This window comes from Antechinus flavipes, chromosome 2 (genome assembly GCF_016432865.1).
Source record: "Antechinus flavipes isolate AdamAnt ecotype Samford, QLD, Australia chromosome 2, AdamAnt_v2, whole genome shotgun sequence".
In the NCBI taxonomy this organism is placed as follows: Eukaryota; Metazoa; Chordata; class Mammalia; order Dasyuromorphia; family Dasyuridae; genus Antechinus; species Antechinus flavipes.
In genome coordinates this window covers 680,500,733-680,528,562 of record NC_067399.1, presented here as the reverse complement: position 1 = coordinate 680,528,562, position 27,830 = coordinate 680,500,733, and the positions used below count along the sequence as shown (strand labels likewise).

The window sequence follows — 27,830 nt, the reverse complement described above, 5'->3', positions numbered from 1 at the left end:
GGGTACGGGGGCATTTGGCGCCAGCTGCCTGATGGGCAGTAAGGAAAGCCCTTCCCCTTCCCCATTGTTTTCTCTCTACGGCCAGTTTAATTGTCAGGAAGGACGGTTGAGCGTAGGGTGCCAAAAGCAGAACCGATCATTAAGGAGAGAGGATAACCTTGAACTTAGTCCAAAATATACTGTGGCTAATGGGAAGTCGTAAGGAAGTTTGCTGAGCCAAGCGAGTGAGAGGATACAGCAGAATTTGTAGCCTCCGGGTAATAGACTCTAGCCACGGTCCCTGGGAAGTTAGTTTTCGTGTCTTACAAAAGCGGTCCCCAGCAGCCGAGGATCCGTCCTTTCCTTCGTCATCCCGGGGGATGCTGGGAGAAGTAGGCCGGGCCGCTGCCGGGAGGTGGGCGCTGCCGGGAGGTGGGCGCCGCCGGCCTCGGCCCTCGAGGGTTTCGGTTGGGAGCCCCAGCACGGCTCCTCCGTGTGTCAGGCCCTGTAAGCGACCTGTCCCGTCCCTGTCCTAGGAGATCATCCTGAAACGAGCAGCCGACATCGCGGAAGCGTTGTACAGCGTGCCACGCAACCACAACCAGATTCCTGCCCTTGCCAACACTCCAGCACACACTGGCATGATGGGAGTGAACTCCTTCAGCAGCCAGCTCGCGGTGAATGTCTCAGAGACATCACAAGCCAACGATCAAGGTACGGGTTTGGGCCAGGACGGACCCGTGCAGATGGGCCTTCTCCCGTCGCCGCCCGGGAGGAAGTAGCGTAGTGGAGAGAGCCCGGCCCCCAGCACTTCCTTCCTTCGCTTTTCGCGGTTCCCCAGCAGAATAGCTCTAGGATGGCCGTCCGGCAGGGCCGGACTTGTCAGGGGAGCGGAGTCCAAGGCGGGATGGCCGGAGGATCCGTGCTTAACGTAGTTTGCCTGAAACTTTCTCGCACACGGTCCGCCATCACGTTGCCTTCTAGCTGGTGGATAAAGTAGAGAAGCGCAGTCGCAGTAGCCATCTCTGTGACATCGGTGTGACAGGGCACACGCTAGGTCAAGCTGGAGGGAAGAAGCAGGCCCCCCCTCGCCCCTCGCTGCTCTCTTCTTGACAACCAAAGTCCTCGTCCGTCCCCCGGCCCTTCTGTTGACTACACCGACCACGGGACCTCTCCCTTAGCTTTTCTCTTAAAACACACGCGGACACTAAGCGGGGTACGGGCCTTCCCCCTTCCCCTCCCTGAGCGGCTCGGGGCGCCGCCTCCAGCCACGGCCCCGGGACGCGAGTTAGGCCCCTTGGGGTCAGCGGGCTCGCCCCACTTTTCTTCCCGTTCCCCTTAATGGAATAGGCGCCTCCCGGCCCGGCGATCCAAATGCCACCCATTAGAATGAAGCCCCAAACAACCTTTTGAGGCGAGATCCCCGCAACAAACAAGTTTTTGCCTGTCAGCGATGGCATTTGAAGGTCTGGGAGGGCTGAAAGTTCACCCGGTGTGTTGGTACAAACCAGGAACCGAGCCTGTTGATAATTGCTCCTAAAGATAAACGTGAAGGCACCTGACACAGCCGGATCGAAGGGAGCTTTGGTTGGCTGTCTCAGCCGGGGAGAGACGCCGCGGCCTGCTTGCACATGATTTAGGCAGGGTTGGCGTGATAAGGTTATCTTCAGCTGTGAGGGTTGATAGTGCAGTAACAAGGCGGTACGATCAATTAAAAATGTCTACTCGGCGGTGTAGGTTCGCGGGGAAGCCCCCCCCAAGTGCGTATTACCAATAATAACGTGATTTTTGTGGGGGGGGTGGCTTTTAACAGTAGGCTACAGCCGCAATACAAGCAGTGTTTCCCCGCGAGGATACGTTCCCAGCAGTACTCCCCAGCAGTCCAATTACAACACAGTCAGCAATAGCATGAATGGATATGGAAATGCCGGCATGCCCAATCTAGGCGTCCCTGGCTCTCCCGGATTTCTAAATGGCTCCTCAGCTAACTCTCCTTACGGCAGTAAGTGTCTGTTTTTGTAACGCATCATCATGCAGATTCATTTTTCCTCCCGAATCCCAACACTTGCCTTGTCTTGATTTTTCTATGACGTGAGCTACTGGATAAAAGGAGGGGGTGACTCTGGAGGCTGGACATACAAAAATGGCTCTAAGAAATTGATCTCCCCGAGGGGGAGATCCCCAATCTCTACCCAGTGGGGTCGCAGAACACCCAACCCGACCCGACCCCACCCAACCAAACCAACCAAAGAATTGGGCTGCGCAATTCGGGACCAAAGTCCAACACCAAAGAGTTTGCCTGTTATCCAGAGAGTGGCCAAGCCAAGAAAGTGTCGTGTTTCTCCCCGTTTCCTTTTCTCGACCTCTTAAGAGTCGGGCGAGGCCTTATGTGACTCTCTTTGTCCGTGTTTGCCGCGCACAGACCCCAAGCTGAGTCCTGATTCTCTTTGCTTTGTTGCAGTAGTACCGTCAAGCCCTACCATGGCAGCCTCTTCGGTCACCCTCCCTTCAAACTGTAGCAGTACCCACGGCATTTTCTCATTCTCACCTGCCAATGTCATCTCTGCAGTGAAACAAAAGAGCGCCTTCGCTCCAGTTGTCAGGCCCCAAGCTTCTCCTCCGCCATCGTGCACCAGCGCAAACGGGAACGGGCTCCAAGGTGAGTGGGGGCTCTCGGAGACGTCTCCGCGGGGGGGGCGGGGGGCGGCGTGGCCGCGGTCAAGCCGGGGGTCCGGTGGACGGAGCGGCCGACCGGGGGGTGTCTCACGCCGGTCACCTCCGGGCTTCCGGAGCCAGAGCCAACGATGCCGCTCCTGGAGGTTTTAAACCTCCCGTTTGGAAACAAAGCTGGATTTGTCCCTGAGCTGTGGACCGTCGGGTGAGAGCCGGAGCGGAGGCCGCCGTGGCCTCGTTTTTCAGATGGGGAGACCGAGGCTTGCCCAAGGTCACACAGGTCGTAAGTGAGGAGGCGCGGCTGAGCCCGGGTCGTTGAGTCTCAGTCTAACCCTCATGGCCCGGAGTCCTCACCTCATGCACGGCACTGCTGCCACTGCTCCCCAGTGTTCCCGCAGTGACAGAGTGGTAGGGAAGCGGGCTAGACCCAGCAGGAGAAGGACTCGAGTTCCCATCTCCCCTCTGACTACCTGTGACCTCGGATGTGTCTTTCATCTGTATTATCTAGATAATAGAGATCTACATAGATCTCCAACCCTCTGACCCTTCGAGCTGTGCGACTTTGGGCAAGTCACAAACACCCATGAAATGAGGACATTGGACTCAATGATTCCTTAGATCTCTTCCATCTCTGTGCTTATTTTAATTCCTGCACACATATATGTATATATTCATGTATATATGTATATATACACACTTAATCCTTCTGTTTGTTTTGGTTCAGTGGATGCAAGGGTCTGACTTTTTTTTCTATTAAAACATTTAAAAGATCCCCTGAAGAAAATCACAGTTGAAGAACAGGTGAGAAAATTCTGGCTGTTAGTTATCAAAACAGGCAAATCTGACCCCCGGCCCGGACATGGCAGGGAAACACCTCGCCTCCAAGGTGCAGGATATCACCAGGGCATCCTGCAGAACCCGGGACGTTCCCGGCCCGGACGATTCAGTGCTTCCCTATCTCCCCCTCCCAAGTCAGGCATCAAGGATTGGCTTCACTATTGCCATCTTAAAAAGATGAAATTAGAAAGGGAATATGACCCCGGCCGTGGGCTATCTGCCACCAGTTGTGTCCAGTTTGAGAGAGGACTGGCCGGTGGCAAGCTAGAAAGTGACACCTGCCTGATTCCGGCTCTCCCAGTTTCATCCCTTTGCCCGCTCTGAGGAGGCCAGAAGTCTTTTCCCCATCCCCCAAATCAAATTACTCCGGTTGACAGTATTTACGTGGCCCCTGAAATATGTGGAAGTGTGTGGAAGATCAGTTTTCATGGCGTCAGAGAGCAAGGCCCAAGAGGGGCCCTCTCTGCCCATAGACAGGGAAGTGTGTGCGGTGATTGGTCCAGAAGGTCAAGCGTGCGGTCCCCCGGCCACATCTGTCGCCCTCCCCAGCAGCGGACAGTCTAGGAGGGCCCAGAGCTTAGCCAGGCTCCTTCCAAGGCATCTCCCCTTCTCTCAGAAGGGAAGCAAGTCCCCGAAGCCAGATCAGTCACCCCACGGACCTGGGCGCCCTAGGGTTGCCTCGCTGTCCGATTGTTGGGTTTATCAGATGCCAGGATATCCTTTTTCTTCGGTAAAAGGGGACTTTAGCAGCTAGAGCTCGGGAAGGCTGGGCATTCCGGACTGGCGAGGATGACCCTCGCCTTCAGCTCCGTCCCGGGTTTGCCATTTTGAAGTTGCAGTTAAGATGGGCTCAAGTGGCAGCTGTGCGATTCAGGCTGGATTTGGGTGACAGCTGGGAGGGAGGTCGTGGCCAGCCCTTCCTTCTCTCTCAGCACGGTTCCCATGCTCCCAGCTCCGCGCTTGCCTCCCCCTGCCATGGCCTCATCCCTTTATGGAATGCACCATTTTTAACGGGCATTTGCTACGGGTTGCCTGCAGCCCCCGTGTCAGGGCTCCCTGGCAAACGCGGAGAATTCCGGCGTCGCTATTTTCATCTTCGCCGAGCCCTTAGTGACAAGTGACATCATCGGAACCCACTCTTGGAATGTGCTCCTCCAAGTGGAAATCCAATCTGACCTGACTGTCACTTTCCAGGACACTCTTAGAGCTGGAGAGAGAGAGAGAGAGAGAGAGAGAGAGAAGGTAGGAAGGAAGAAAAGAAAGAACAAAGAAAGAAAGAAAGGAAGGAAGAGAGAGAAAAGAAAGAAAGGAAAGCAAAGAAAGGAAAGAAGGGAAAGAAACAAAGAAAGGAAGGAAGAAAGGAAAAGAGAGAGAGACAGAAAAGACACAGAGAGAAGAGAAATAAAGGAAGGAAGAAAGAAAAAAGAAAGAAGGAAGGAAGGAAGAGAAAGAGACAGACATTGAGAGAGAGAGAAGAAAAGAAAGCATTTTGAAAAGGAGGGAGGGAAGAGGGCTTTGAAAGGATCCAGTTTTCCCAGGGCCTCCTAGAACCTCAGGAAAGCTTCCCGGAGGTTAGGAGTCAGTCTTCAGAGTCTGTCCTAGCTCGGTGACAGGCGGCCCCTCACCTCATCCCTTCCTCACCACCTTAGTGCTTGCTGATGAGATCACATCAGGAGTGTGTACATACACGACTTGTAACGGTGAGTCTGAAATAAATTAATATTGTTGAAATTAATGAACTGAGAAATTGAAGCCCACATCGCTACACGAACAAGTGTATTAATATCTGTTATGCATAAATTAATGAGAAATATCATTCTGACAAAAATTAAACCGCACCGAAGTTAAGACACTCTAAATTACATTCCTACCAAGCGGTTAACTCGAAAGAATCGGGGCCACTTGGCATTTCGGGCCCTAAGTGTTTGTTTATTTAAGACAGGGAGAGACAGAGACAGAGACAGAGAAAGGCAGAGAGAGATACACAGAGACAGAGACAGGGATAAAAACAGAGAGGTATACATACACACACACAGAGACAGAGACAGAGAAAGGCAGAGAGAGACACAGAGACAGAGACAGAGATAGAAACAGAGAGATATACATATACACACACAGAGACAGAGACAACCACAAAGATAGAGACAGAGAGATATACATACACACACAGAGAGAGACACATAGAGATAGAGAGAGAGAAAGGCAGAGAGAGAGACACAGAGACAGAGACAGGGATAGAAACAGAGAGATATACATATACACGCACAGAGACAGAGAGAGACACATACAGAGATAGAGAGAGACACACAGAGATAGAGAGAAAGGCAGAGAGAGAGACACAGAGACAGACAGAGATAGAAACAGAGATATACATACACACACAGAGAGACAGAGAGAGACACACAGAGATAGAGACAGAGAAAGGCAAAGAGAGAGCTACAGAGACAGAGAGATACAGATACACAGAGACACACAGAGACATATACATACGCACAGAGACAGAGAAAGTCAGAGAGAGACAGAGACAAAGAAACAGAGATATACACACACATACACACAGAGAGACAGAGACAGAGATACACACCCAAAGACACACAAAGAAATGCAGAGAGACAGAGAGAGACATATACATACACACAAAGAGACTAAGACACACACACACACATACACACACACACAGACAGAGAAAGGTAGAGAGAGACATACACATACACAGAGACAAAGATAGAAACAGAGAGATATACATACACACAGAGACACACAGAGAAAAGCAGAGAGAGACAGACAGAGATACACACACAGAGAGAGGCAGAGAGAGACATATATATACACACACAGAGACAGAGACACACACAGACACAGAGACAGAGACAGACAGACAGACACACACACACAGACAGCGAGAGAGCCCCTGCCCCAGGTGCCGCCGTCCCCCTTTCCCACGGGGCTTGTGGCTTCCAAGGCAGATGGGCCTCGGCCTTGACCCCTGGGGGCCCTTGGTTCAGGAAGCTGAGCGGCCATTATAGCAAGAAAGGACAATTAAGGAAATGTCAGCATGGACTTTGGGGCTGACTTGGGGGTCGGGAGGATGGAGAGAAACTGAGGTGGGGCTGAGTTCTGGGTGGGAAACTTGAGGAGCGTCCGGGGCTCGCCGGCCCGGTAAGGCGGCCTCGTCTGACATTACCAGAAGTGACCGTGCTGTTTCTCAGCTGTCGACAGAGGCCGTCCCCGGGGAGTCTGGGCCTCTGTTTGCCATTAACAGGACGCTAACAGAAATGTCACACGTGGGGGAGGAAGCGGGAGGCCCGCACCCCCAAATGTCAGCCTCGTCCGATTTAGAGAGAAGCCTTTGGGGGCCACGGTCCTAGAAGGGCCTTCCCCGGCCTCCCCAGCAGCCCCTGCACGAGACCCCGTCCTCCCGCCGTCCCTCGACCTCCCATCTCCTTCCTAAATGGAGACTTACTGAGGACAACAAGGCCGGAGGCTCAGTAGTTGAAGTGCTTCAAGGTTTCCCAAGCACTTTACAGATAATTAGCTCGCCCGAGTCTCCCACGGCTCTGCCAGGCAGGTACCGTTAGTGTTCCCACTTGGGGCGAGCTCGCTGGCTAGGGGAAGGATTAAGGGACTGGCCTGGCGCCCGAAGCTAGCGTCCGGAGGCCCGGCCCCCTGCCCGGCGCTGGGGTGGGGCGTCCTGGTACCCCGACGCGGCCTGGTGCGGCCGAACGGGGCCGTGCCCCCGAGCCCCTCGGAGGGTCCCCGCTTCCTCCGGGCCTCTCCCGTAATGACGCCGTGTGCCTTTGTCTCTTGTCTGTCTCTCTTTCAGCTATGTCTGGGCTCGTTGTCCCTCCCATGTAAGGTCACTTTTGTTTACCTACGTAGCATCAAGCAGCGAAGGACGGGCTTCAGGGGACAAGTTTAGTGGATTCCGACATGCTGATGGAAACGGCATCTTCAAGACAAATCAGCAGCGATTGAAATGCTACAGAAAAAAAAAAAAGACTTTGTTTAAAGATTTTATTTAAACTCTTAAGAATCGACATGCAAACAACCTACTTCTTCATGAACAATTCCATTTCTTGACTGAACTTTTCTCATCTTTTCACATTTCTCAGTTCTGAAGAATAAGGAGAAAAACACAAAACAAAGCAACCCCTATTTTGTATAAAGTTTCCGATTCCGTCTTGGCTCTGTCTCGTACTTGCTCTGTGTGGGGAGAAACTTTGTGGATGCACCATTCGGGGTTCTCATGAAACACTGACGAAAACCGCCTCAGAACATTTCGCTGTCCTCATCACTCGATTCACAATGGTTGTGTAGCTCTATAATGTGAAATATTTTTTTGTGGTGAAAAAAGGGGGCCAAGGAGGTATGAGCCATCAAACTGGAAAACGAACGAGAAGGATGACGATACGATTAGGAGAAATTGGGGGTGGCAGGGAGGGGGGTTTGTCATTAACTTCATCTTAATGAAATGAAATGAAACTTTGTAACTTATTGTAGTTAGCGATTGTAACTTTGATATTGAACTTTCTTGCCTTTGATGAGCACACTGACAGAGAACAAAGGGCCACTGTCGTCTGTTGGTTCAAATATACTTCCACTGCTAGAGCTTCCTGTTAAGCGAGTGTGATCTGCCACATTTTTTCAACTTTTGCTAGCCCTGTATAAAACTGTTGCATTCTTAGGCTACTACTGTGGAGTCTGTTTCTTGTACCAGAAAATTGTCCTTTTGACTTCTAGGTCCTTCTTCCCTAATGTGTTTTGTATGTGGTTATAAAATGGTAGACTTTTGTGATTTTGCCAAAGTTGTAGCTAAATATTTATACACTTGTCTTGAATTTTTTTCAAATCCACTTAAATATTTAGAAAAGCACGTCTTATTCCTTATGGGCCTGATAAGGAGTAAAGCCGTCTCCTCCATTGTAACAGTTCCTCTCACGTACACACCTGCAGTCACGAAGGGACTTTATTTTGTAACATATCGATTATAAATATTGTATTTATCTTTGAGATTTTGTACATTGCTTTGCCCATCCTTTGATTTCTTCCCATGTGTATTAGTTTCCTCCTGGCCTGCTATCACGGTGCTGAAGGAACTCAGCATCAAGCCAAGAACAGATGCCCGCTTCCTCAGTCTCCTTTGGAGGGGTCAGTATCTTCACGTTTTAATTTCTGCTGCCGAACTCTTGCTCTCGGTTAGGACTTTCCATCCATTTTTTTTTATTATTATTTTGAGGAAAAGTCAAAATTCATCGTTTATTTTTATATTATTTTTAAGTTATCTGAACAAATAATTTCGGGGAAAAAGTTGTTTGTTGTATAGTCGAAACAAAGTCGTGCCAGCTGGCTGTGATGAATACTCGTAGACTACGTGCATGTGATGCGGCCGCACGGGGGGCTCCCGTCCGGGGCTCCCGCCCGCGGCCGTCCGAGTTTTTTTCTTTTCTTTTTTTGTAGAATGTAAAAAGTCACTTTTAGCTGCCACCCATGACTTTGCCACATAGCTGAACTGTGTTTACTGGAAAAATTCAGAGGCCTAAAGTTTAAAATAAAATTTACTTCTGATGTTTTAATTCCAATGTTTGCCACATTAACTTCTCTGATGCCTTAAAAGTGGACTTCTCTGACGAATCTTTGTGCTGTTTTATCACGGGCTTACACCACAGTTGTTAACCACAACTTCATTTGGAACGATTTATTGCGTTTAAAAAAAAAAAAAAAAGCAAAAGCAAAAGCACAAACCCGGTGTCTAGTCCTGTCGCTCCTATGTGTGTCCGTTTCTGCTGCAATATGCACCCTCTTCCCCCTCACACTCCTTCCTAGCCAGGGTTTCGGAGGAAACCAAGGTCATACATGATTTTTATATATGATTTTTTTTTCTTACGGAACATTTTTGTAGTATGACCCAACAGCGATGGCTGGACTTTTTAAACTGGAATGTCCTCCTGAATATATTGTGCCTCCTCGTGCCAAATCCATAGTGGTTCTGAAAGGTTGATTTGTTTTTCTTTGCACTAAACGCTTTACAAATGCAGCAGAATTCAAATTTCCAACAACAACAAAAAAAAGGAGGGACTATTTTTTTTTTTCATTCTGGACAAAAATGCACATTTTAGTAACGTGTTTACTAAAGGGAGTACAAAAACAAACGAGACAGTACATCGCAGCATCCCCGTGCACATCACACGGTTCTGCTGTGATCACTCCTAAGGCTTAGCTAAGTGGAAAAGCCTGAGAAGTCACTTTGGAACTGAATTGCCTCAGTTTTATTTTGTCTAAGTAAAGGTTTTGATCTTTAAAAAAAAAATTAAAAAAAAAAGAGGTCCCGTGTACATGTTGAGAAAGTTTGCCAGTTTTCTCATCACTGCGGCAATCTGTTTGTGTTCTAGATGACTTAGTCAGCGCACCATCGCTTCCTTGTCTCCAAACTGAACGCTTCACTAAATGGTAGATTTTCCTGTTAAAGACCCTACAATAAGATTGTTTTATCTGTACATTTTTTCAGATATTTAACTGTATAAAAATGTTCATTTTACACAATATTTAATTAAAGTATTTCTTGTCTGTGAATTTCACTTTTAGTACTTTTATCTGGTTTTGATTATTACAAATGGCTGACAAAACACCAAGAACCCACCGAGAAACACGTGGGGGTTTCGTGTGTAAAGCCCGGAGCCCAGAGCTGTGCCTGAGCTTAGATAAGATTCAGGGAATGACCTTCCCCAAAGTTATCAGTCCTCCAGCCCTTTTCTTACCTGCCTACCAGACACGGCGTCAATACCGAGGGGAGAGACTTTGCATTACTCTGTATGTCGGCTGTCTCTGTTTTACATGGCAGGATGGAGATGCGCCATATATGCAGAGGTCCCTGGGAGCTACGGGCTCTAGAGTATCTCTACTCATGTCTGTAAAAACAAACAGATTCTGTCCACCTGAATTTAAAGCACACTTGGAATGAGAATAGGCTAAAAAGATTCCGGGATCCCCGAATCTGAGAGATGGGAAGGAGCTCTGAAAACATGGCTCCCCCAGCGTGAGCCCGGGGAACAAACTGCTCCAGCTCCTGGAGAGTCGGGCTCTGGACACCCTCATGGGGCTCCTTAAGTCTTTACATGCACAGAAAGCATAACACAATAGAGCACATGCACGACACGTAGGCAAGGGCATGAGGGGAGGGGAGGGGGCCCGTGGGTGACCAGAGCTAGGGTGCAATGGTGAGCTTGGGGTTCGGCTCAGAGGCAGCTTCTCCCCCTTGGAGCTCTGGAGTCACCGCATAAGCCACGTCGCTCCTGGCGGCCGCTCCCCTCTGCATCCGTGTGGCGGGACCACGGGGCTTCTAATTGAAGGGCGGGTGGGCCCTACGTCCGGCTCCCACAAGTTCTCTGTGCTCCCTCTTCCACTGCCATTTGGAAATTTTTTTTTCCATTTTTCACTGAATGAGAGCGATGGGCTCTGCATGTTTTGGCTTGAAGCTCTCTAGCACAGACACATGAGTGTGATCTAAATTAGTGTTCACAAATGTCATCTTAATTACTTGTTCTGCTGAGCAAAACAGGAAACAATTATTCAAAACAGAAAGAGACTCGTGAATACCTTTTCCCCCTCTCCTCCATTCACCATCTCTTCATTGTGAGCGGCTAGCCCCGGAGCAGGCAGCCGGGCTGGCTCTCCCCTTTCCCCCTCACTCGAGGGGGCTCGAAGGGCGTCGGGCCCCTCTTCCTTCTGGGTCTGTTTGCCGAGGGAGGGGCCGGGCGACGGGCCGGATCCTCGATGGGGGAAACGCCCGTCTCTTTCTGTGGATGGCAGACCCTGGCCGGGTCTGCCCGCCTCTGCCCCGAGAAGAGCCAGAGTGTGAGAAAGTGTGCCAGCCGTGGCCACGGGCCTCTAGAAATTATTTTATCTTTGTGTTTCTAATCGCAAGCAAGAAGCGGAGTCTCTAAAAATATCCGCCAATTACTGTGGAGCAGCCTTTTCAAGTCTTTGAAGCTTTTAAAGATTATTCAAAGCACTTGGAATGGGCTTCAATCTAATGCCTCATTTCATTGCATTAAACAGCCTAGTTAATAAAGAATCAATATATTCAAAGGGCAAGGTTATCTTTTGTCTATAAGGGGTGGTGTCATTCTGAACCTTTTATAGTTCAAATGCTGAAAAAGACCTCATGAAATCCATACTCATCAAGTGGGTCAACTAGACCAATAAAAAGGCCCGGGAAGAATGGCTGTCCTGCTTTAAAACAACTCCAAGCCTTATCTACCTCACAGAGAGCTTCCAAATAATCAGTCAGAAAATGTCAATTTCTCATCAGGACAAGAGACCCCGATGATCATTTTTTTCCAGAGAATACATACAATTAAGAGAATGCAGAGGCAGGCCCACTGATTTGTAGCTTAATATGTCACCAGCAGCCTGTGATGGAGGTCTGAGGAGATAATAAGGGCTGTTGATAACTGAAGTGTCGATATGCCAAAGAAGGATTTTTGAATGTGAGCTCTTGTGCTGTCCCCCTCCTCGGCCCGATCCCGGGGCCTGATAACCGGGCATCTGCCAACCGACACCACATGTTGGTCCTCACAATTAATGTACTGAATAAATCGCACAAAAGGGTTCGGAGGCTTTATGCTCGTTGAGACAATTCCCTGTTTTACCCTTCAAGGATTTCTTTTATGTTTGAATAAGGTTGCTTTTAATGAAACTTAAACTCATCAGAGGAAATCAAAAACCTCAAATCAGATTACGCATTGATTTTTTTTTGGTCGTTTGTCATCGCCCGATGTGCTGCCATAAGTTTCACAGGGGAAAAGAAAAAAGGCAAAGTGCCCGAGCGTTGGGGGAGAGCTTGGGGGGACGCCCCGGCGGGAGGGGCAGGCGCTTCCCGGGTCTCCACTGGGCCGGGCTGGGGTCCTGCCAAAGCGACGGCCAGGCCCCGGGCGACCCCCCGGATGGCGATGTCCTCGCCGATGTCCGTGGTGACGGCCCTAAGCGTCCGGGCCGTTCGGTCAGCACCTGTGCGGAGACTGTCCCCCCGGGTCACTTTACCAGTGCTTCCTGGGGGTAAATATCGGGCTTACTCGGATGACATTCAAGAAACTGCATTCCTCGTCTGTGAAGAAATGGATGGCCGTTTCCCAAAAGCCTCATTCGAATATTCATTCCCTATTTATGGGACTCTCATTTATGGGCCCTTACACTGGGTCTTGTGGAACTGCCAAGGGTCTGGGTGGGCCGGGGTGGACCCGGGACCATTGCTCTATGAAGCAGAGGGTACCACAGGCCTGTGAGGTCTCCAGCACCATGGGAGTTTCTGCAAGGTTATTGGGAGTGGGGAAGGGAGACTTGGGGGAGACTCTCACAAACTTCCTGCAGGGTCGGTCTGAGGCAACCGACTCAAAGACAGCTGTGTTGTAAAGAACCTTTCCATTGTAAAAGTTTACATTTTCTGAGGTCAGGAAGCACCCAAGTTAAGGGAACTTAGAATGTCAAAGCTGGAAGAGACAGTGGAGACCTTTGGGCCAACTCCTTTACAGGAGAATCTGGGCCCAGACATGAAGAAACTCAATAAAATTTATCTAGAACCAGTGGTAAAACTGGGACCTTTGGGCCAAATCCTTTACAGGAGAATCTGGGCCCAGAGATGAAGAAACTCAACAAAATTTGTCTAGAACCAGTGGTAAAACTGGGACCTTTGGGCCAAATCCTTTACAGGAGAATCTGGGCCCAGAGATGAAGAAACACAACAAAATTTGCCTTAGAGCCAATGGTAAAATTGAGTCCCTCCTCTTTGCTTTTTTCTACCACAACATGGGAAAACTAGAATCCCAAAGGGACATTGGGTGCTGCTTTAATGCACAACTGGTAATTTTCTCTACCAGATAGGCTTGAAGTTGGTTTTAGAAATAATCTTGGGATGGATTCAGGTTTATAAGAATCAAAAGCCATTCCTCCCATGAATAATTAGTGCAAGGCTATGAAGAGAAGAAGCCCCCTTTTGGCATAAGAAAAAAGTGCTTCAATCACTAATAAATAGAAAAATGCAAATTAAAGCAATTTCATCGCTCACCCAGCAGCTTGACAGAAATAATAGAAAAATGGAAAATGACCAATATGGGAGGGTCTAGGAGAAGATAGGCACTTTGGGTACTGGTGGCAGACCTGCACATGGGTGCAATCTTCTGGAAAGCAATTTGGAATGACACACAAAAGTTACTAAACAGTGTGTGCCCTTTGACCCAGCTACGGCACGGCTAGGCTAGCACCCAAAAGAGACCAACTCTGTGTGTGTATGTACGTATGTGTAGACATACACACAATACACAAATATATACACCATACACATGTATATGCACATGTATGTCTGTATTTACAGTGAAAGTGTCTACTATGTACACAATATTTATAGCAGCTTTTTTATGAGGCAAAGCCCCCTGGAAATTTAGGTCTGGTAATCATCTGTGTACATGAATGAAGTGGAATATTATTGTGCTATAAGAAATGAGAAAATCATTTCAAAGAGGGAAAGGAAAAGACATTTCCAAGCCCCTACCTCATGCCAGACCCTATACGGAGCATCATACACATATTATTTCATTTAATCCTCACAATAATCCTGTGAGGGAAGTGCTGTCATTATCTCCATTTTTTTGTTGGAGAAATTGAGGCAGAATGAAGGCAAGTGACTTGTCCAGGATCACACAGCTAGGCAGTGTCTTCCTACTTCCAGTACCCTATTCTCTGGACCAGCCAATTCCAATATTAGAAAAATGAACAGTTTTGAGGACCTTTTGAGTCACTTAAAAATGACATGAGCAAAACCAGGAAAATAGTGAATACAAAAATAGCAAGAGAACCACTGCTTACTTCCTGCCATAGAGGGGCTGGACTGGGGGCAGGAGACAGACGTTTTTGGATGTAGCCAATGAGGAAATAGGTTTTGCTTGATGATACACTTTTGTTGTAAAGAATTTGCTCTGCTCTTCTCTCTCTTTTTTCAATGGAGAAAGGGGAGAAGGAGAAAAAAATAGATTTCTGTTCACTAAAAATAAAACTTTGAAAAAATAAAGGCAAATTTGGGGAGAGAACCATGGAAAATTGGAGAAATTTAAAAATGTACTTTTTTGGTCATGTTCTTTTTATTTAGAACACAAACTATTCGGTGTGCTGTTCAATTACATTTTACTAATTTTACAAAAAGCTAGGAGAGTGACAGTTATGAAGAACTTCAAATGCCAAACTGAGGATTTTCTATATTTGGTCCCACAGGTAACCGGGAGTCAGGGCAGAGCAGAAGGATGTGAGGCTGCAGACACTCTTTAGAAAGATATTCCTTGAGCAGAAGATGGATTGGAGTGGGGTTAGCCTGGAGGGGCGCTGCAATAGGTCTGGTGGGAGATGAAGAGAGCCTGAGCTGGGAGGGGGTAGCCTGGAGAAGGGAACATATGGAAGAAATTTTACAAGGATAGAAATCAAGGATCTGGCCAAGAATTGGATCTCTGGGTGAGAGAGAGGAAAGAGCCGTGAGTGTCACAAAGACCGTGGTCTGAGCGACCGGGAAGAATAATAATGAAGGCCAGGGTGGGGAGGAGGGGGAGATGGAGAATAGCTTGTGTCGTAAATGTGTTGACCCTGAGACATCTGTTGGACAATCAGTTTGAGTTGTCTGAGAGGCAATAGTCAGCTAAGTACTGATTTGAGACCAGATCTAAAAGATAAGAGAGATAGAGAAAAAGAAAGAAAGAGAGAGAAAGAAAGAAAGAAAAAGAAAGAGAGGGAGAGGGAGAGAGAGGAAGGGAGGGAGGGAGGAAGAAAGAAAGAAAAAGAAAGAGAGAAAGAAAAAGAAAGAAAGAAAGAAAGAAAAGAAAGAAAGAAAAGAAAGAAAGAAAGAAAGAAAGAAAGAAAGAAAGAAAGAGAAGGGGGAGGGAAGGAGAGAGGGAGGGAGGGAGGAAGAAAACGAGGAAGTAAAGAAGAAAGGAAGAAAGGAAGGAAGGAAGGAAGAGGGAGAGAGAGACAGAAAGACAGAGGTAGACAAAGAGATAGACTGACTCAAGACAGATGGAGACAGACAGTAAGACATACAGAGAAAAACAAAGACAAAGAAAGATAGAGACAGAGACAGAAAGAGATATACACACTTGCATATATGTGTATGTATATGTATACATTATATATATGTATATATATGTATGTATATGCATACACACATATTGACATCAATATTTAATTACAGGTATATAAAGAATCAGATTATATCAGAGCCAGGAAAATAATAAACGCAGTGACTAAGGTGATGAATAAGAAAAGGAAAAAAATGAAATCAAACAGGGTCATTATATGGATCCACCACATGGCCCCCCATTCCCTTTCCTTCCTTCTTTGCATGGATAGGTGGCCACAGGCATGAGCCAATGCAAATTCCATTATTCAGTTGGTGGGCTGGGTCATTTTGTTAAAACCTCTTTTTCTCTTTCTTTTTTTGATTAAAAAGATTGTTACTCTCCCTGTGAACGTAGGATGTATTGGGACATAAAGATCCTCATTTAAAAAATATCAAAAGTTTACCAAATGAAATAAAATGAGAATATCTGCTCTGATTTCCCTAAAATCCAAACAACCACAAATCTTCATGGGGTGTGGGCCATCTTGGGCCAGCATCAGGCAGATGGTCCAAAGGAAAGGTGGAACCAGCCCCTCAGGAGCACTTCCTAGTCGAGCTATGGAGCATTATCTGCTTTCAAAATCAGAATTTGGGAACTCTATTAATATTCTGTATCTCTTAAAAGTGGGAGAAGGAAAAAAATTGACTGAAGGCCACTGAAGAGAACTCCCCCGTGGAATGGCCCATAGATTCCCTCCAGACTTTCTTCTTTATCAGAAGGAAGGACAATTCAGCTATGTATTGTAGGGGAGTAAAATCATTTGCACACAGGTGCCCACGTTCAGAATAAATCAGCATGCCTTGTCCTGGGGACAAGATCCTGCCTTGTAGAGATGCCATCTGAGCCTAGAACCCCCAGAAAGAAGTCCCCAAGCAGTGAGTCCTTGAAGTCCTTTGATGGGAGGAGACTTAGGGGTGAGTTGGATGGGGAGATCCAGTCTGTGGACACAGCTCCTTCTTCAGTCCACACTGATGGCCACCCCTCCTTTGGGATTAATGCTTACGCCCTTGTGTCAATCCTCCAAAGAGGATTTAGCCAATTCCTTAGGTCTCCAGAAGGGATGTGGCGCTCCATCATCCAGGGGTTGTCTCTGTTCTTGCTGCATGTCAAGCTCCATCCTTTCCCAAGCAGATGAATGTGACATGTCACAGTCACTCTGTCAATGTTTGTTCTCCTCCCCCTCAATTGGAGACATATGGACTAAGTCAATGCCCTGTCCATCTCTTGTAAATTGTAATCTATGCATTTGTTATCCACTTTGGTTTTCCTTATAGATGTTAGGTGAATTTCTTTTAAAAATCATGAATATTACTAAATAAAGGGACTTAATGCATTATCATTACAAATAAGAATATTTAATATTATCATCCATGGGAAATTCTATCCGGATTCTATGCTACCTCCATGACATCAGTGAACTTAACATTTTAGATAAACAATTCTATCTGATCTCTCTATCAACTTTTATTCATAGAAGAGCAGCTAAGTAGCACAATGGATAGAGTTCAAACATGAAATCCGGAAGACTTGAGTACAAATCCAGCTTCAGACACTTACTGGCTGTGTGACTCTGGCTAAGCCACCTCATCCTGTCTGCCTCAGTTTCCTCATCTGTAAAATGAGCCAGGGAAGGAAACGGCAAACTTCTCTAGTATCTTCATCAAGAAAAGCCCAATGACCCACAAAGAGTCAGACATGACTGAAATGATGGAACCCACATGAATAGTTAAATGTTTAACTTTAAAATGTTTTTTTATAGTTAATTTTATAAAGAGATGTAGTATTTTAACTTGCTCTGGAGATTCCTTGTTTAAGAAGAATATTTCAGGGTGTGTTTTTTCTGCTAAGTCAGCTAAAAATAATTTGTGAATGACAGATAATAGGACAATGATCTTTTCTCAGAAAGTTGTATAACTGTGAAGATGTAGTCTACTGGAAAAGATTATGTGAGAAAGAAAGTCTGCCTGTTTCCCTTCATTTTTTCATCAAAGATACCCTAGAAATATATTTTCCCATTTCCACAAAAATATTTTCAGATATAACAAACTAGAGACCTGGACTGATAGTTCTTTGCATCTAATTGGCTGCTTTTTGGGGAGTGGGGAATGGAAATCATAGCTTGTGATCTTTTCTGCTCTTTAAAAAATTTCTCCCTTATTATGGGGAATATTTAGGACTGTATCACCTTCAATATTATTTTCCTCTGTATATCAGTTCTTTCTGACTTTATTTTCATAAGAAAAATTTCCATGCCATAATAATATATACATGCATCAAGGGGGTAGAGTTCAAATTGTCACAGAGAAAAATAAGCCTAGATTAACAGCAGATCTGTTTCATGCATTGTATATTTCTGTTTTCCTATTCAAATGCTTCCAGGATGATCTGGGATAACAAAATCTCATACTAAGGTCTCTGAAGTCATGTTTGCTCTTGTTTTCTGAGAGCACAATATCTATATTATCGATACAGATGTTTATCATAGACAAACATCTTTCATCAACCTTTTCCATGTTTTGAAATTGAGCTTGTATTCGAAGCTGATGTTGTTCATGGCTGCCATTTTTGAAGGTTGGCATTTTGTCAAAATAGATTGGAATAAAATAGAGGCAAATGTTATCTTTTTATCTTTATCCATTTGATTGGGACATCTGCTTTGATTTCAAATCAGTAGATGGATACTTTGACTGCATATGAAAAGCAGATTCTATCAGTCGATAAACTTTTATTAAATACGTACTATGTGGCAGACCCTGTGCTAAAAGCTAGGGATACAGAAAGAGACAAAAGATAGTTCCTATTCTCAAGAAAGTCATAGTTTAATGGAGGAGACAGCAAGGAAATAAATAGTTATATGGGATAAAAGTAAGCAACCAATAAGAGAGGAAGAGAACTACAATTTGGACGGATTAGGAAAGATTCTGAGAAGATTCCAGAAAGATTCTGGAATGATTGCTCTGTCCTTTGCTTTTTCCTGTGAAAATGAAATCAACACCATCCTTGTGATATCCTTTGGCATTCCTAACATATAATGCTTTTCAGTTCGATAGTTGTATCTCTTGAGTGGGATCTTCTGTAAGTCTTCATAAATAAAATGTCAATATTCATACTGTTGAGTGTGGGACTGGCTGTTGGACAAAAGAAAACCTTGAGAATATCAGTCGCTTTGGGTTTGTTGATGATGTCTACAAACTGGATGACTCTGAGGGATCCTTGCTCCCATTTGTTCCCATCACTTTCTCCCCAGAACATTGGAACCATACAGACATGAGATCCATCTGGTATTCCATAAGCTGATGTAGATACACATGAACACAGGTGCAATACACACATCCATACCATTATCCAATGGCTGAACTTTTAGTGGTAGCATTGGGGGCCAGTGCCCACACGGCAGATCCCATCTGCTGCTCTAAACCTGGGCACTTTGGTTGTATTTGCCAGGGCCTGTGTTAGAGAGCCAAGACCTTATTTCTGAAAAGTTTTATTGATGTGCTTTGTTTTAATATTATTTATATTCACAAATTATTCACTCCCACTTCATCACAAAGTAAAACGTGCCTTTACGTTTATGTCTATTGTCTCATAACAAAGTAAAATGGATAAAAGTAAGTTTGAATGAGTTGTGGTACATTCATATGATAAAGTATTGTTTTATTATAAGAAATGAGGGAGGGGGAAGATTACAAAGGAGATACAAAGACTCCAATGAACTGATGCAGTATAAAGGGTATAAAACCAAGAGAATAATTTCGAATGTGATGTCAATAGCATAAAAACATCAGCAAAGAGATTACAATAACTTATCACCAGGACAATACACTATGACAAAGTAGGAATTATACCAAGAATGCAGGCTGGCTCTATATAAGAAAAAAAAAACTATCAGTATAATTGACTATATCAATAACAAAACTAACAGAAATCATGACTTTCTCAATAAATGCAGAAAAAACATTTGATAAAATCCAAGACTTATTCCTATTAAAAACACTAGAGAGCATAGGAATAAATAGTTTGTTAAGTGGCATCTATCTAAAACCACCAGTAAGCATTATACGTAATGGAGATAAGCTAGAAGCATTCCTAATAAGATCGGGGTGAAACAAGGTTGCCCATTCTCACCACTACTATTCAATATTATACTAGAAATGTTAGCTTTAGCAATAAAAGAAGAAAAAAATTGAAGGAATTAATGAGGAAACAAAACAATCATTCTTTGAAGCTGATATGATGGTATATTTAGAGAATCCTAGAGAATCAATTAAAAAACTACAAAAAATAATGAACAACTTTAGCAAAGTTGCAAATATAAAATAAATCCAATAAAGAGTTGCTATTTCTATGTTACCAACATAGCTCAGCCACAAGAGATAGAGAAATTTCATTTAAAATTTTTGTAGATAATATAAAATATTTGGGAGTCTACCAGTCAAGCCAAAGCCAGTAACTATATGAACATAATTACAAAACACTTTTCACACAAATAAAGTTAGATTTAAAGAATTGGAAAAATATCAATTGTTCATGGATAAGCTGAGATAATATAATAAAAATGACCATTCTACCTTCATTAATCTACTTATTCAGTGCTATACCAACTTTATAGCATTAGAAAAATAATAGCAAAATTAATCTGGAAGAATAAAGATCAAGAATTTCAAGAGAATTAATGAAAAAAAAATACAAAGAAAAGTGACCCAGCTATATCAGACCCAAAACTATATTTTAAAGTGGTGGTTATCAAAACCATTTGGTACTGGTTAAGAAATAGAGTAGTTGGTCAGTGGAAAAGGTTAGGTTCAGAAGACAATAGTCAATAACTATAATAACTTAGTGCTCAATAAATCCAAAGGCTTCAACTCCTGGGATAAGAACTCATCATCTGACAAAAATTGCTGGGAAAATTGGAAAATAGTATACCAGAAACTAGGTATTGACCAACATCTACACAAGATAAAGTTGGAATGGGTTCAAGATTTAGACATAAAGGGTGATACATAAAAGGGAGAGTCTGTCAGAGCTGTGGAGAAGAAAATAATTTTGGCCAAAGAAGACCTAGAGAACATTATGAAATGCAAAATGAATATTAATTACTTTTAATTAAAAGTGCAAAATCAATGTAGTAAAGATTAGACATGAAGCAGAAAATAGAAAAAAATATAATTAGTGTTCTGATAAAGGCCTCATTTCTAAAATATATAGAGAATTGATCCCAATTTATGAATGTAAGCCATTTCCCAATTTATAAATGGTCAAAAAGTATGAACAATTTTCTGATGAAGAAATTAAAGCCATTTCTAGTCATATGAAAAAATGTTCTAAATCATATTGATCAGAGAGATGCAAATTAAAACAACTGTGAGGTCCCACTTCACACCTCTTAGATTGGCTAAAATGACAGGAAAAGATAGTGATGAATGTTGGAGGAATGTGGGAAAACTGGGATACTAATGCATTGTTGGAGTTGTGAAATGATCTTATTCCAGAGAGCACATTGGAACTATGCTCAAAGGGCTATCAAATTGCCTATACTCTGATCTAGCAATATCTTTACTGGGTTTATATCCCAAAGAAATCATAAAAGAAGGAAAAATTCCCACAGGTGCAAAAATATTTGTAGCGGCTCTTTTTGTAGTGGCAAGGAACTGAAAATTTAATGTGTAGACCTCATTTGGGGAATGGCTGAATAAGTTATGGTCTATGAATGTTATGGAATATTATTGTTCTATAAGAAACGATCAGCAGAAGGATTTCAGAGAGGCCTGGAGGGACTTACATGAACTGATGCTGAGGGAAGTGAGCAGAACCAGGAGATCATTATACATGGCAACAACAAGATTATGCAATGATCAACTGTGAGGCACTTGGCTCTTTTCAATAAGGAAGGGATTCAAGGCAATTCCAATAGACTTGGTATGGAAAGAGCCATCTGCATCCAGGAGAGAACTATGGGAACTGAATGTGGATCACAGTATGGTATTTTTCTTTTGTTGTTTGTTTGCTGTTTTTTTCTTTTCTCGTTTTTTTTTTCTTTTCTGATTTTTCTTGCACAGCATGGCAAATACGGAAATATGTTTAGAAGAACTGCTCGTGTTTAATCTGTATCAGATTGCTTGCTATCTAGGGTAGGAGATGGGGTAAAGAGAAAGAGAAAAATTTGGAACATAAGGTTTTGCAAAAGTGAATGTTGAAATCTATTTTTGCATGTATTTGGAAAAAAATAAACTATTATTAAAACAGTATAAAAACATTTGGAAACTGATAATGAAATGAATAGAATCAGGAAAAAAAAATATATGATAACAACATTGTAAAAGCAAGCCTTTTTAAAGATGTGAGAACTTTGATCAATAGAATGATTACCCACAGTCCTAGGGATGGGCTAATGAGAATCTGTGCCGTCTATGACAAAAACATGACAGATTTTCACAGGCAGAAATATAAATATCTTTCTGTGTATTACATATGTATGGATGCATGTAGACAAATATATAGCCATTAAAAGAAGTTGCTTATCTATCCATTTTTGTAACAAGAAAGTCCCCAGCACCCCTAAAAGGGAGAAGACTAAAGAGGTAAAAAATAAGTTTGTGGCAATTTGTAAAAGTAGAGAAGTAGGGAGCTACATATATGAAGTCAAGCCTTTCAGATGAGGAAGCCGGGTCAGGACCACACCATGATACGCCATCGTGAAATGACCTTTGGGGAGGTCTGCCTCACACCGGTCGGTACAAGGACCAATCGGCGTTTCTTTCACCTATGCAAACGCAACAGTTAATGGAATAATGGGATATGTCTTTATAAAAAGATGCCTCTAACCTAAAATACTCAAAACCAAATCAGTTCCGGTCGGATGGTTTGCCACACAAAAGGGTTACCCAAAGCAGCTCCTCGCTCCCCGAGTGCCTTTACAATGTGAGTCTATTTGCAAAAATTCCATTTTCACCCAGCGCTTTTCGGAAACACGTCTGTCGGGTAAGTGAGGACGCTTCTCTCCTGTGGGGAGCGGAACGTGAGACCGCAGCTGAGGGTGGGACTTGGTCTGTCTACATCATCTGCAGCATTTCAAGTTGTTTATTTCACCCGGGATGCTTCACCATGTTGGAGCCGAGCGGCAGATGAGGGGCAGCTGGGCGCCAGCCGTGGCGATGACCTCGGGGCCGCTGAGGACCACGGGAGAGGTTGGAGACTAGCCTGGACATGGTGAGGGCGAGGTGCTCCGATGCTGCCATGGCACGCCTAGGAATGCTGAGGAGCTGCTGTGTGGGGGGACTGAGGATTCAGGAGTGTTCGCTGGAGGGGCGAGTCAGTGAGGAATCAAGCAACAGGGTCTTCCTATAGGGTGTGTACCAGGGGAGGGAGAAAGACAGCAGTCCATGGGCACAGAACAGTGCATCCCGTTGGGCTTAATCTAAGATTGGTTGTGTGATGGTGCTCCTGGAGAGGCTGGGGTCTCAGCATCCACCCATACGCTGCCCCTGAACCCCATTCAATGATATAGACCAAGAGGAGAAAGCAGGGAGCAGGTCTCTGAGATCCTCCTGGTCTGGTCTGGGAAGAAAAGGCCACAAGGAACTGAAGGGGTTCTGGGCACGGGGGCGTGGGCACTTACATCAGCCAAGGGCCAGGCACTGTCCTGGGCACGAGGCGGACAAAGACAAAACTCGAGAGTCCTTGCCCTCAAGGAATGAGCATTCAGGCCTTTTTTGGGACCAGTTCCGAGATTTCATCAGTACAAGTGATTCTACCCACACCAAATGACACCAATTAGGGGACTTGGAGTCTGACAGTGAGTGGATTTGGCCACAATCAGAGAGCCAGGAGGAGTCTGGGAAGGATTCCTAACTCCGTGGCCCGGCCAGGCTTCCCTTCGCAACCAAGCACAGGCGAGGTAACAAAAAGTCATAGCAAGAGGACAAGCACACAAATAGCTGGGGGGTGAGAGTGGGAGTGGAGAGAGATCAAGAATTCTGTAAGCTGAAAGATCCGAGCTACGCTTGGAAGCGGGGGGCACCCAGGGCCGAGGAGGGCAGGAAGAGCCTTCACCTTCATCCACACGGTACCACGAGAGCCAAAACCTGGCCAGGATGCTCGCTGGGACGCCAGGCTCTGCCAGGACACTCGATGTCATTTGTAGCTTGATAAATGCTTAAAAGGATATTTGAGCATCTATTGAGCACCACCTATGTCCCAGCACTGTTAGCTGCTTGCAAACTCTCCTTCTTCCCCAAACCCAAAGCCAATGAATTAAAAAATGCCATTCCTAAAATGATATGAGCTTACACTGCCCATTCATTTTTTTGCACTATAAAAACAAAGCCCGGTCTACTGCCATCTCCCTTTCTGCTTTCCTACGAGTTCATAAAAATGAGAGCTGAGGAGACCTTGGACTTCCTCAGTCCAAGCCCCTCATTTTTTGGAGGAGGAAACTGAGACTCTGAGAGATGAAGGTACCTGCCTCAGGTGGGCACAGAGAATCCTGGCTCGCTCTTTCCATGGGATCTCCCCACTTGCTTTGCTTTATTCACATTTAGGTTAGGTCACCACAGCCCCTGCTGCTGTTGGGATTTTCCTTCTTTGTGGGGGAATCCATTCAGAGCCAGGTGGATCATATGGGAGACCTCAGGATTTGAAGCCGGACCTTCCGTCTCCAAGGTCAGTGCTCAGCACCATGGAGAGCGTGCGTCATCTCCTTTGACAGCCCCATGTGACCAGATCAATACTGCCGAGATGAAGTGATGGCTGTGATGGACAAGGCACCCATCATCTCCAATCCCCTTAATAATGCTCATTCATAACACGCGCGCTCCTCCATTTATATGGGCCTAATTGCCCTAGCCTCTGGCACTTCACACATGGGAAAAATAGGAGGCGTCGCAGGGAAGGACGCAGACGTCCCAGTTAAAGTCGGCAGATGGACATGTGAACTCCAACTCAGAGATGAGCCGTAAAAAAGGAAAGGGTCAGAGGGACAGGGAAGGGGGCAGGGAGGATAGACCTCCAGGATGGGAGAGCAAGACCAGTGGGGGGCTCCAACTACTCAGAGGCGTGCAGAAATGTGCCATGGTCTGGGGCGGGGGGTCAGTGCAACGTGGAAGGAGAACGTGTGGGCTTAGATCTCCCACCCCTCCCGCCCATGGTTGGCAGGATCCCGGGCAAACCTGAGCCACGAGCCTCTCGAAATGGGGAGTGGAAGCCATTGACCTGGGAGGCTCTTCTCCCTCTGAAGTTTTCTAGTCCGCGTGAGGGCATAAATTGGCTAAACTGCACCCAATCCCATGGCCCTTCTCTAGGAGTGATTGCTGGCTGACCGTAGCTCAACTGCACCAGTCTCTGGAAACCAGCCCTCTTTAAGGAAATCCGAGGCTCTCAGGATCTGCCGTGAGGAGGGGATCCGTGCCAGCCAATCAGACAAATTCTCTATGAGTCAGGGACTCTGGAATAACAGAGCACTCAGGAAGGCCTGAGTTCGAATTTGACCTTAGACACCTACTGGTTGCATGGGCCCAGGCAAGTCATTTATTGCTTCAGTTCCCCGGCCTCGTAGTGGCCCTTACTTCAGAGGGTCACGCCAGGATCAACAGAGATAATATTTGTTTTGGTTTTTTATTTTAACTTGGCACTATGTGTTCATCCCCTCTTGAAGCATTGGAAATACAAAGAAAAGCAAAGTAAAAACCAAATCCCAAAACCCGGCTCTGCCCTTGAGGAGCTCATGATCTCATGGGAAAAGCAACATGCAGACGATTCCGAACAGTCAAGTTAGGATAAAGAGGAAAGAATGAAAGGGGAAACTGAGAAAAGACTTTCAGGACTGGAGGCAAGTTAGGCAGAGGCATGGAGGTGACAAATAGAACACCACCCATCAGGATCATAGACCACAACAGTGGACTGAATCCAGAAGTGTGCGGCTAAGTGTTTAACAACTGGCTCTCCAAGAAAAACAAAATGACTCAGGATTCATTTTTAAATATTTATCTGTATTATTAGTATTTTCTCCGCCACTTTCTTAAGTCCAGACAATCAACAAAATAATAAATCAAGTTCCGAATTGTACTGTTTGCTTATTTCCAAAATGGAAATGTTCACGCTCCAAATTTTCAAATTGACTCACAAGCCATTTTGAGCTGCCTCCAGGGCATCCCAGACTGAAGCTAAGAAAATGGAATTTAATGGGGATTAATGGAAAGTCTCACACTTGAGTTTAAAAAAATTCACCTTGAAAATACAAAATTGGGCAAGCATGGCTAGAAAAGAGTTCCTGGAAAAATATCCATGAGGATGAAAGCCAGAATGAACAACCAAGTGCTGGAGCATCCAGGAAAGGGATTGAGCTTGTGGGCTGCTTTCCAAGAGGTCCAGCTCCCAGGAACAAGGAGAGAGGGCTCCTCTTCCCTCTGCTTGGTCAGGCCACCTGTGGACTTTTTATTTCAGGTCTAAGAGTCATTTTCTTTTAGTTTCAAAATACATGCATAGAGAGTTTTCAACATTTATCTTCGCAAAACCTGATGTTCCAATTTTTTTTCCTCTCTTCTTTCCTCCCATCTCCTCCCTTAGACAGAAAATAATCCAATATATTAAAGAAAATAATCCAATATATTAAGCATTTGTAATTAGGAATCACGTTTGAGGAAGGATTGATAAATTGGAAAAAAGGGAAATGAAGCTAGAGAAGGACCTTGAGGTCCTGCCATCTCAGAAATAAATAAGGAATACAAAATAGGGCTATAGAAGAATAGCCTTGGCGGGGGCCACGTCATGGTTATTTCAAGAGCTTTTATGTAAAAAAGGGATGAGATGCATTCAGTGTGTTCCCAGAGAGCGGAACTGACTGTGGACATTATAAAAAAAATAGGCTTAATGTCAGGAAAGGATCTGAACACGTAGAGCTATCCAAACATGTAATGGGCCAGCTTGGTGCTTGTGGTTCTCCCTCACTAGGGGTTTTTAAGCTAAGTCTGAAGGACTGAGTGTGGTGCTTCACATTGGATTCCTGATCAGATGGAAGCTGATTTGATGCCTTCTGGAGGCTTCTGAGAATCAGAAGTTCTGTCAGTCAACTCTTTAAGCAGGGGAACCACTCATGAGCAGCAGATGTGGGATTCTTGGTCAGCCAGGGGATAAACCAGATGTTTTCTGAAGGTCTTGCCAGTTCCCAGACTTTGGGCCTTGTCTCTGTGCCCAAAACCAATCCATTTGACGCCAACATTTTCTCAACAATACCACGGAACTGTTGAGCTGAAGAGATGCATCAAGACCAATGGAGGGGCACATAATGGGGTGGCAGTAGTACATTCCCTGGGATGACATAAGGAGCTGCAGGGAGGAAAAGGACAAGCATAATAAAGAATGGATGGTCTGGTTTGATAGAGGAATACGAAATAAGCAACTTGAGAGCTTTCTGGGGATCTGAGTCCAAAGAACTTTCATGTGACTGGTATCAATACCTCATCTGTGCAGAATTTATAGAAGACATACTCAGGAATTACATCAGATGAAAAGGCACAGAAAGGTGGCTATCTGCATTTGTAGAAAGATCTCCCAAGTTATGGAGAACCCAGATTCATAGATGTCATACCAAATAACAGACATTTACTTTGAAAAATTTGTTTTTATTCAAATTATTTATTAACGTTCCTTTCCTTTAGTCTTGAAGGAGCAGATTTGCCCAGAAAAGGCTGTAAAAACATGGCATCAAGCCTGTGTAGCCCACAGTGCACACTCATCCCCAGGCATGGAGGGCAGCTTGTGAACATGTTCCGAATAGGGGGATATTTGGGATAAAGGGAGGAGGTGAGTGTCCCTGGATCTCGGTATGCGGCAGTGATGGGGTGCGAAGGGTAATAAACTGATTTAGAATTACACAAAGCTTATGAGTGGGCTGAAGGGCTGCCTACCTGCCCCTGCGTGTCTGAGCAAAATCTTCATCCTAGAAGATCACTTCTTCCCTGGAACTCATACCTCCAAAGTACCTGGGTCCCTTCCTCTGGATGGATGGCTCTTCCCCAAAACACCATGTAAGAAAGATCTAGACCAAGCCAATAGGTCTTCTCCATCACGTCTCCTGCCGAATACCCTCATGTCTCCCACTTCTACTCAGCTTTTCAGCTTCCTTTTATGTATTGTTTTCCTTCAAAATAGAAGCTCCTTCATAGTTCTTCAACAATGAGATGATTCAGACCAGTT

General features: G+C 45.1%; 1 protein-coding gene across 7 annotated transcripts in view; it reads left to right on the top strand.

Moving 5' to 3' along the window:
- The window catches only part of EBF3 (EBF transcription factor 3), a 148,600-nt gene extending 138,536 nt beyond the window's left edge, over positions 1–10,064 (top strand). For 2 of the 7 annotated variants that reach the window (XM_051982728.1, XM_051982725.1), the window contains exons 13-16: positions 516–693; positions 1,793–1,981; positions 2,549–2,638; positions 7,313–10,064. In XM_051982728.1, the coding sequence (XP_051838688.1) occupies positions 516–693; positions 1,793–1,981; positions 2,549–2,638; positions 7,313–7,344 (489 nt within the window). In that variant the 3' untranslated portion in view covers positions 7,345–10,064. Of the gene's footprint in view, positions 1–515; positions 694–1,792; positions 1,982–2,440; positions 2,639–7,312 lie in introns of all 7 variants that reach the window. The other 5 variants (XM_051982727.1, XM_051982723.1, XM_051982729.1 and 2 more) reach the window with 3 other exon arrangements.
- The last annotated feature ends 17,766 nt before the right edge of the window (positions 10,065–27,830 follow it).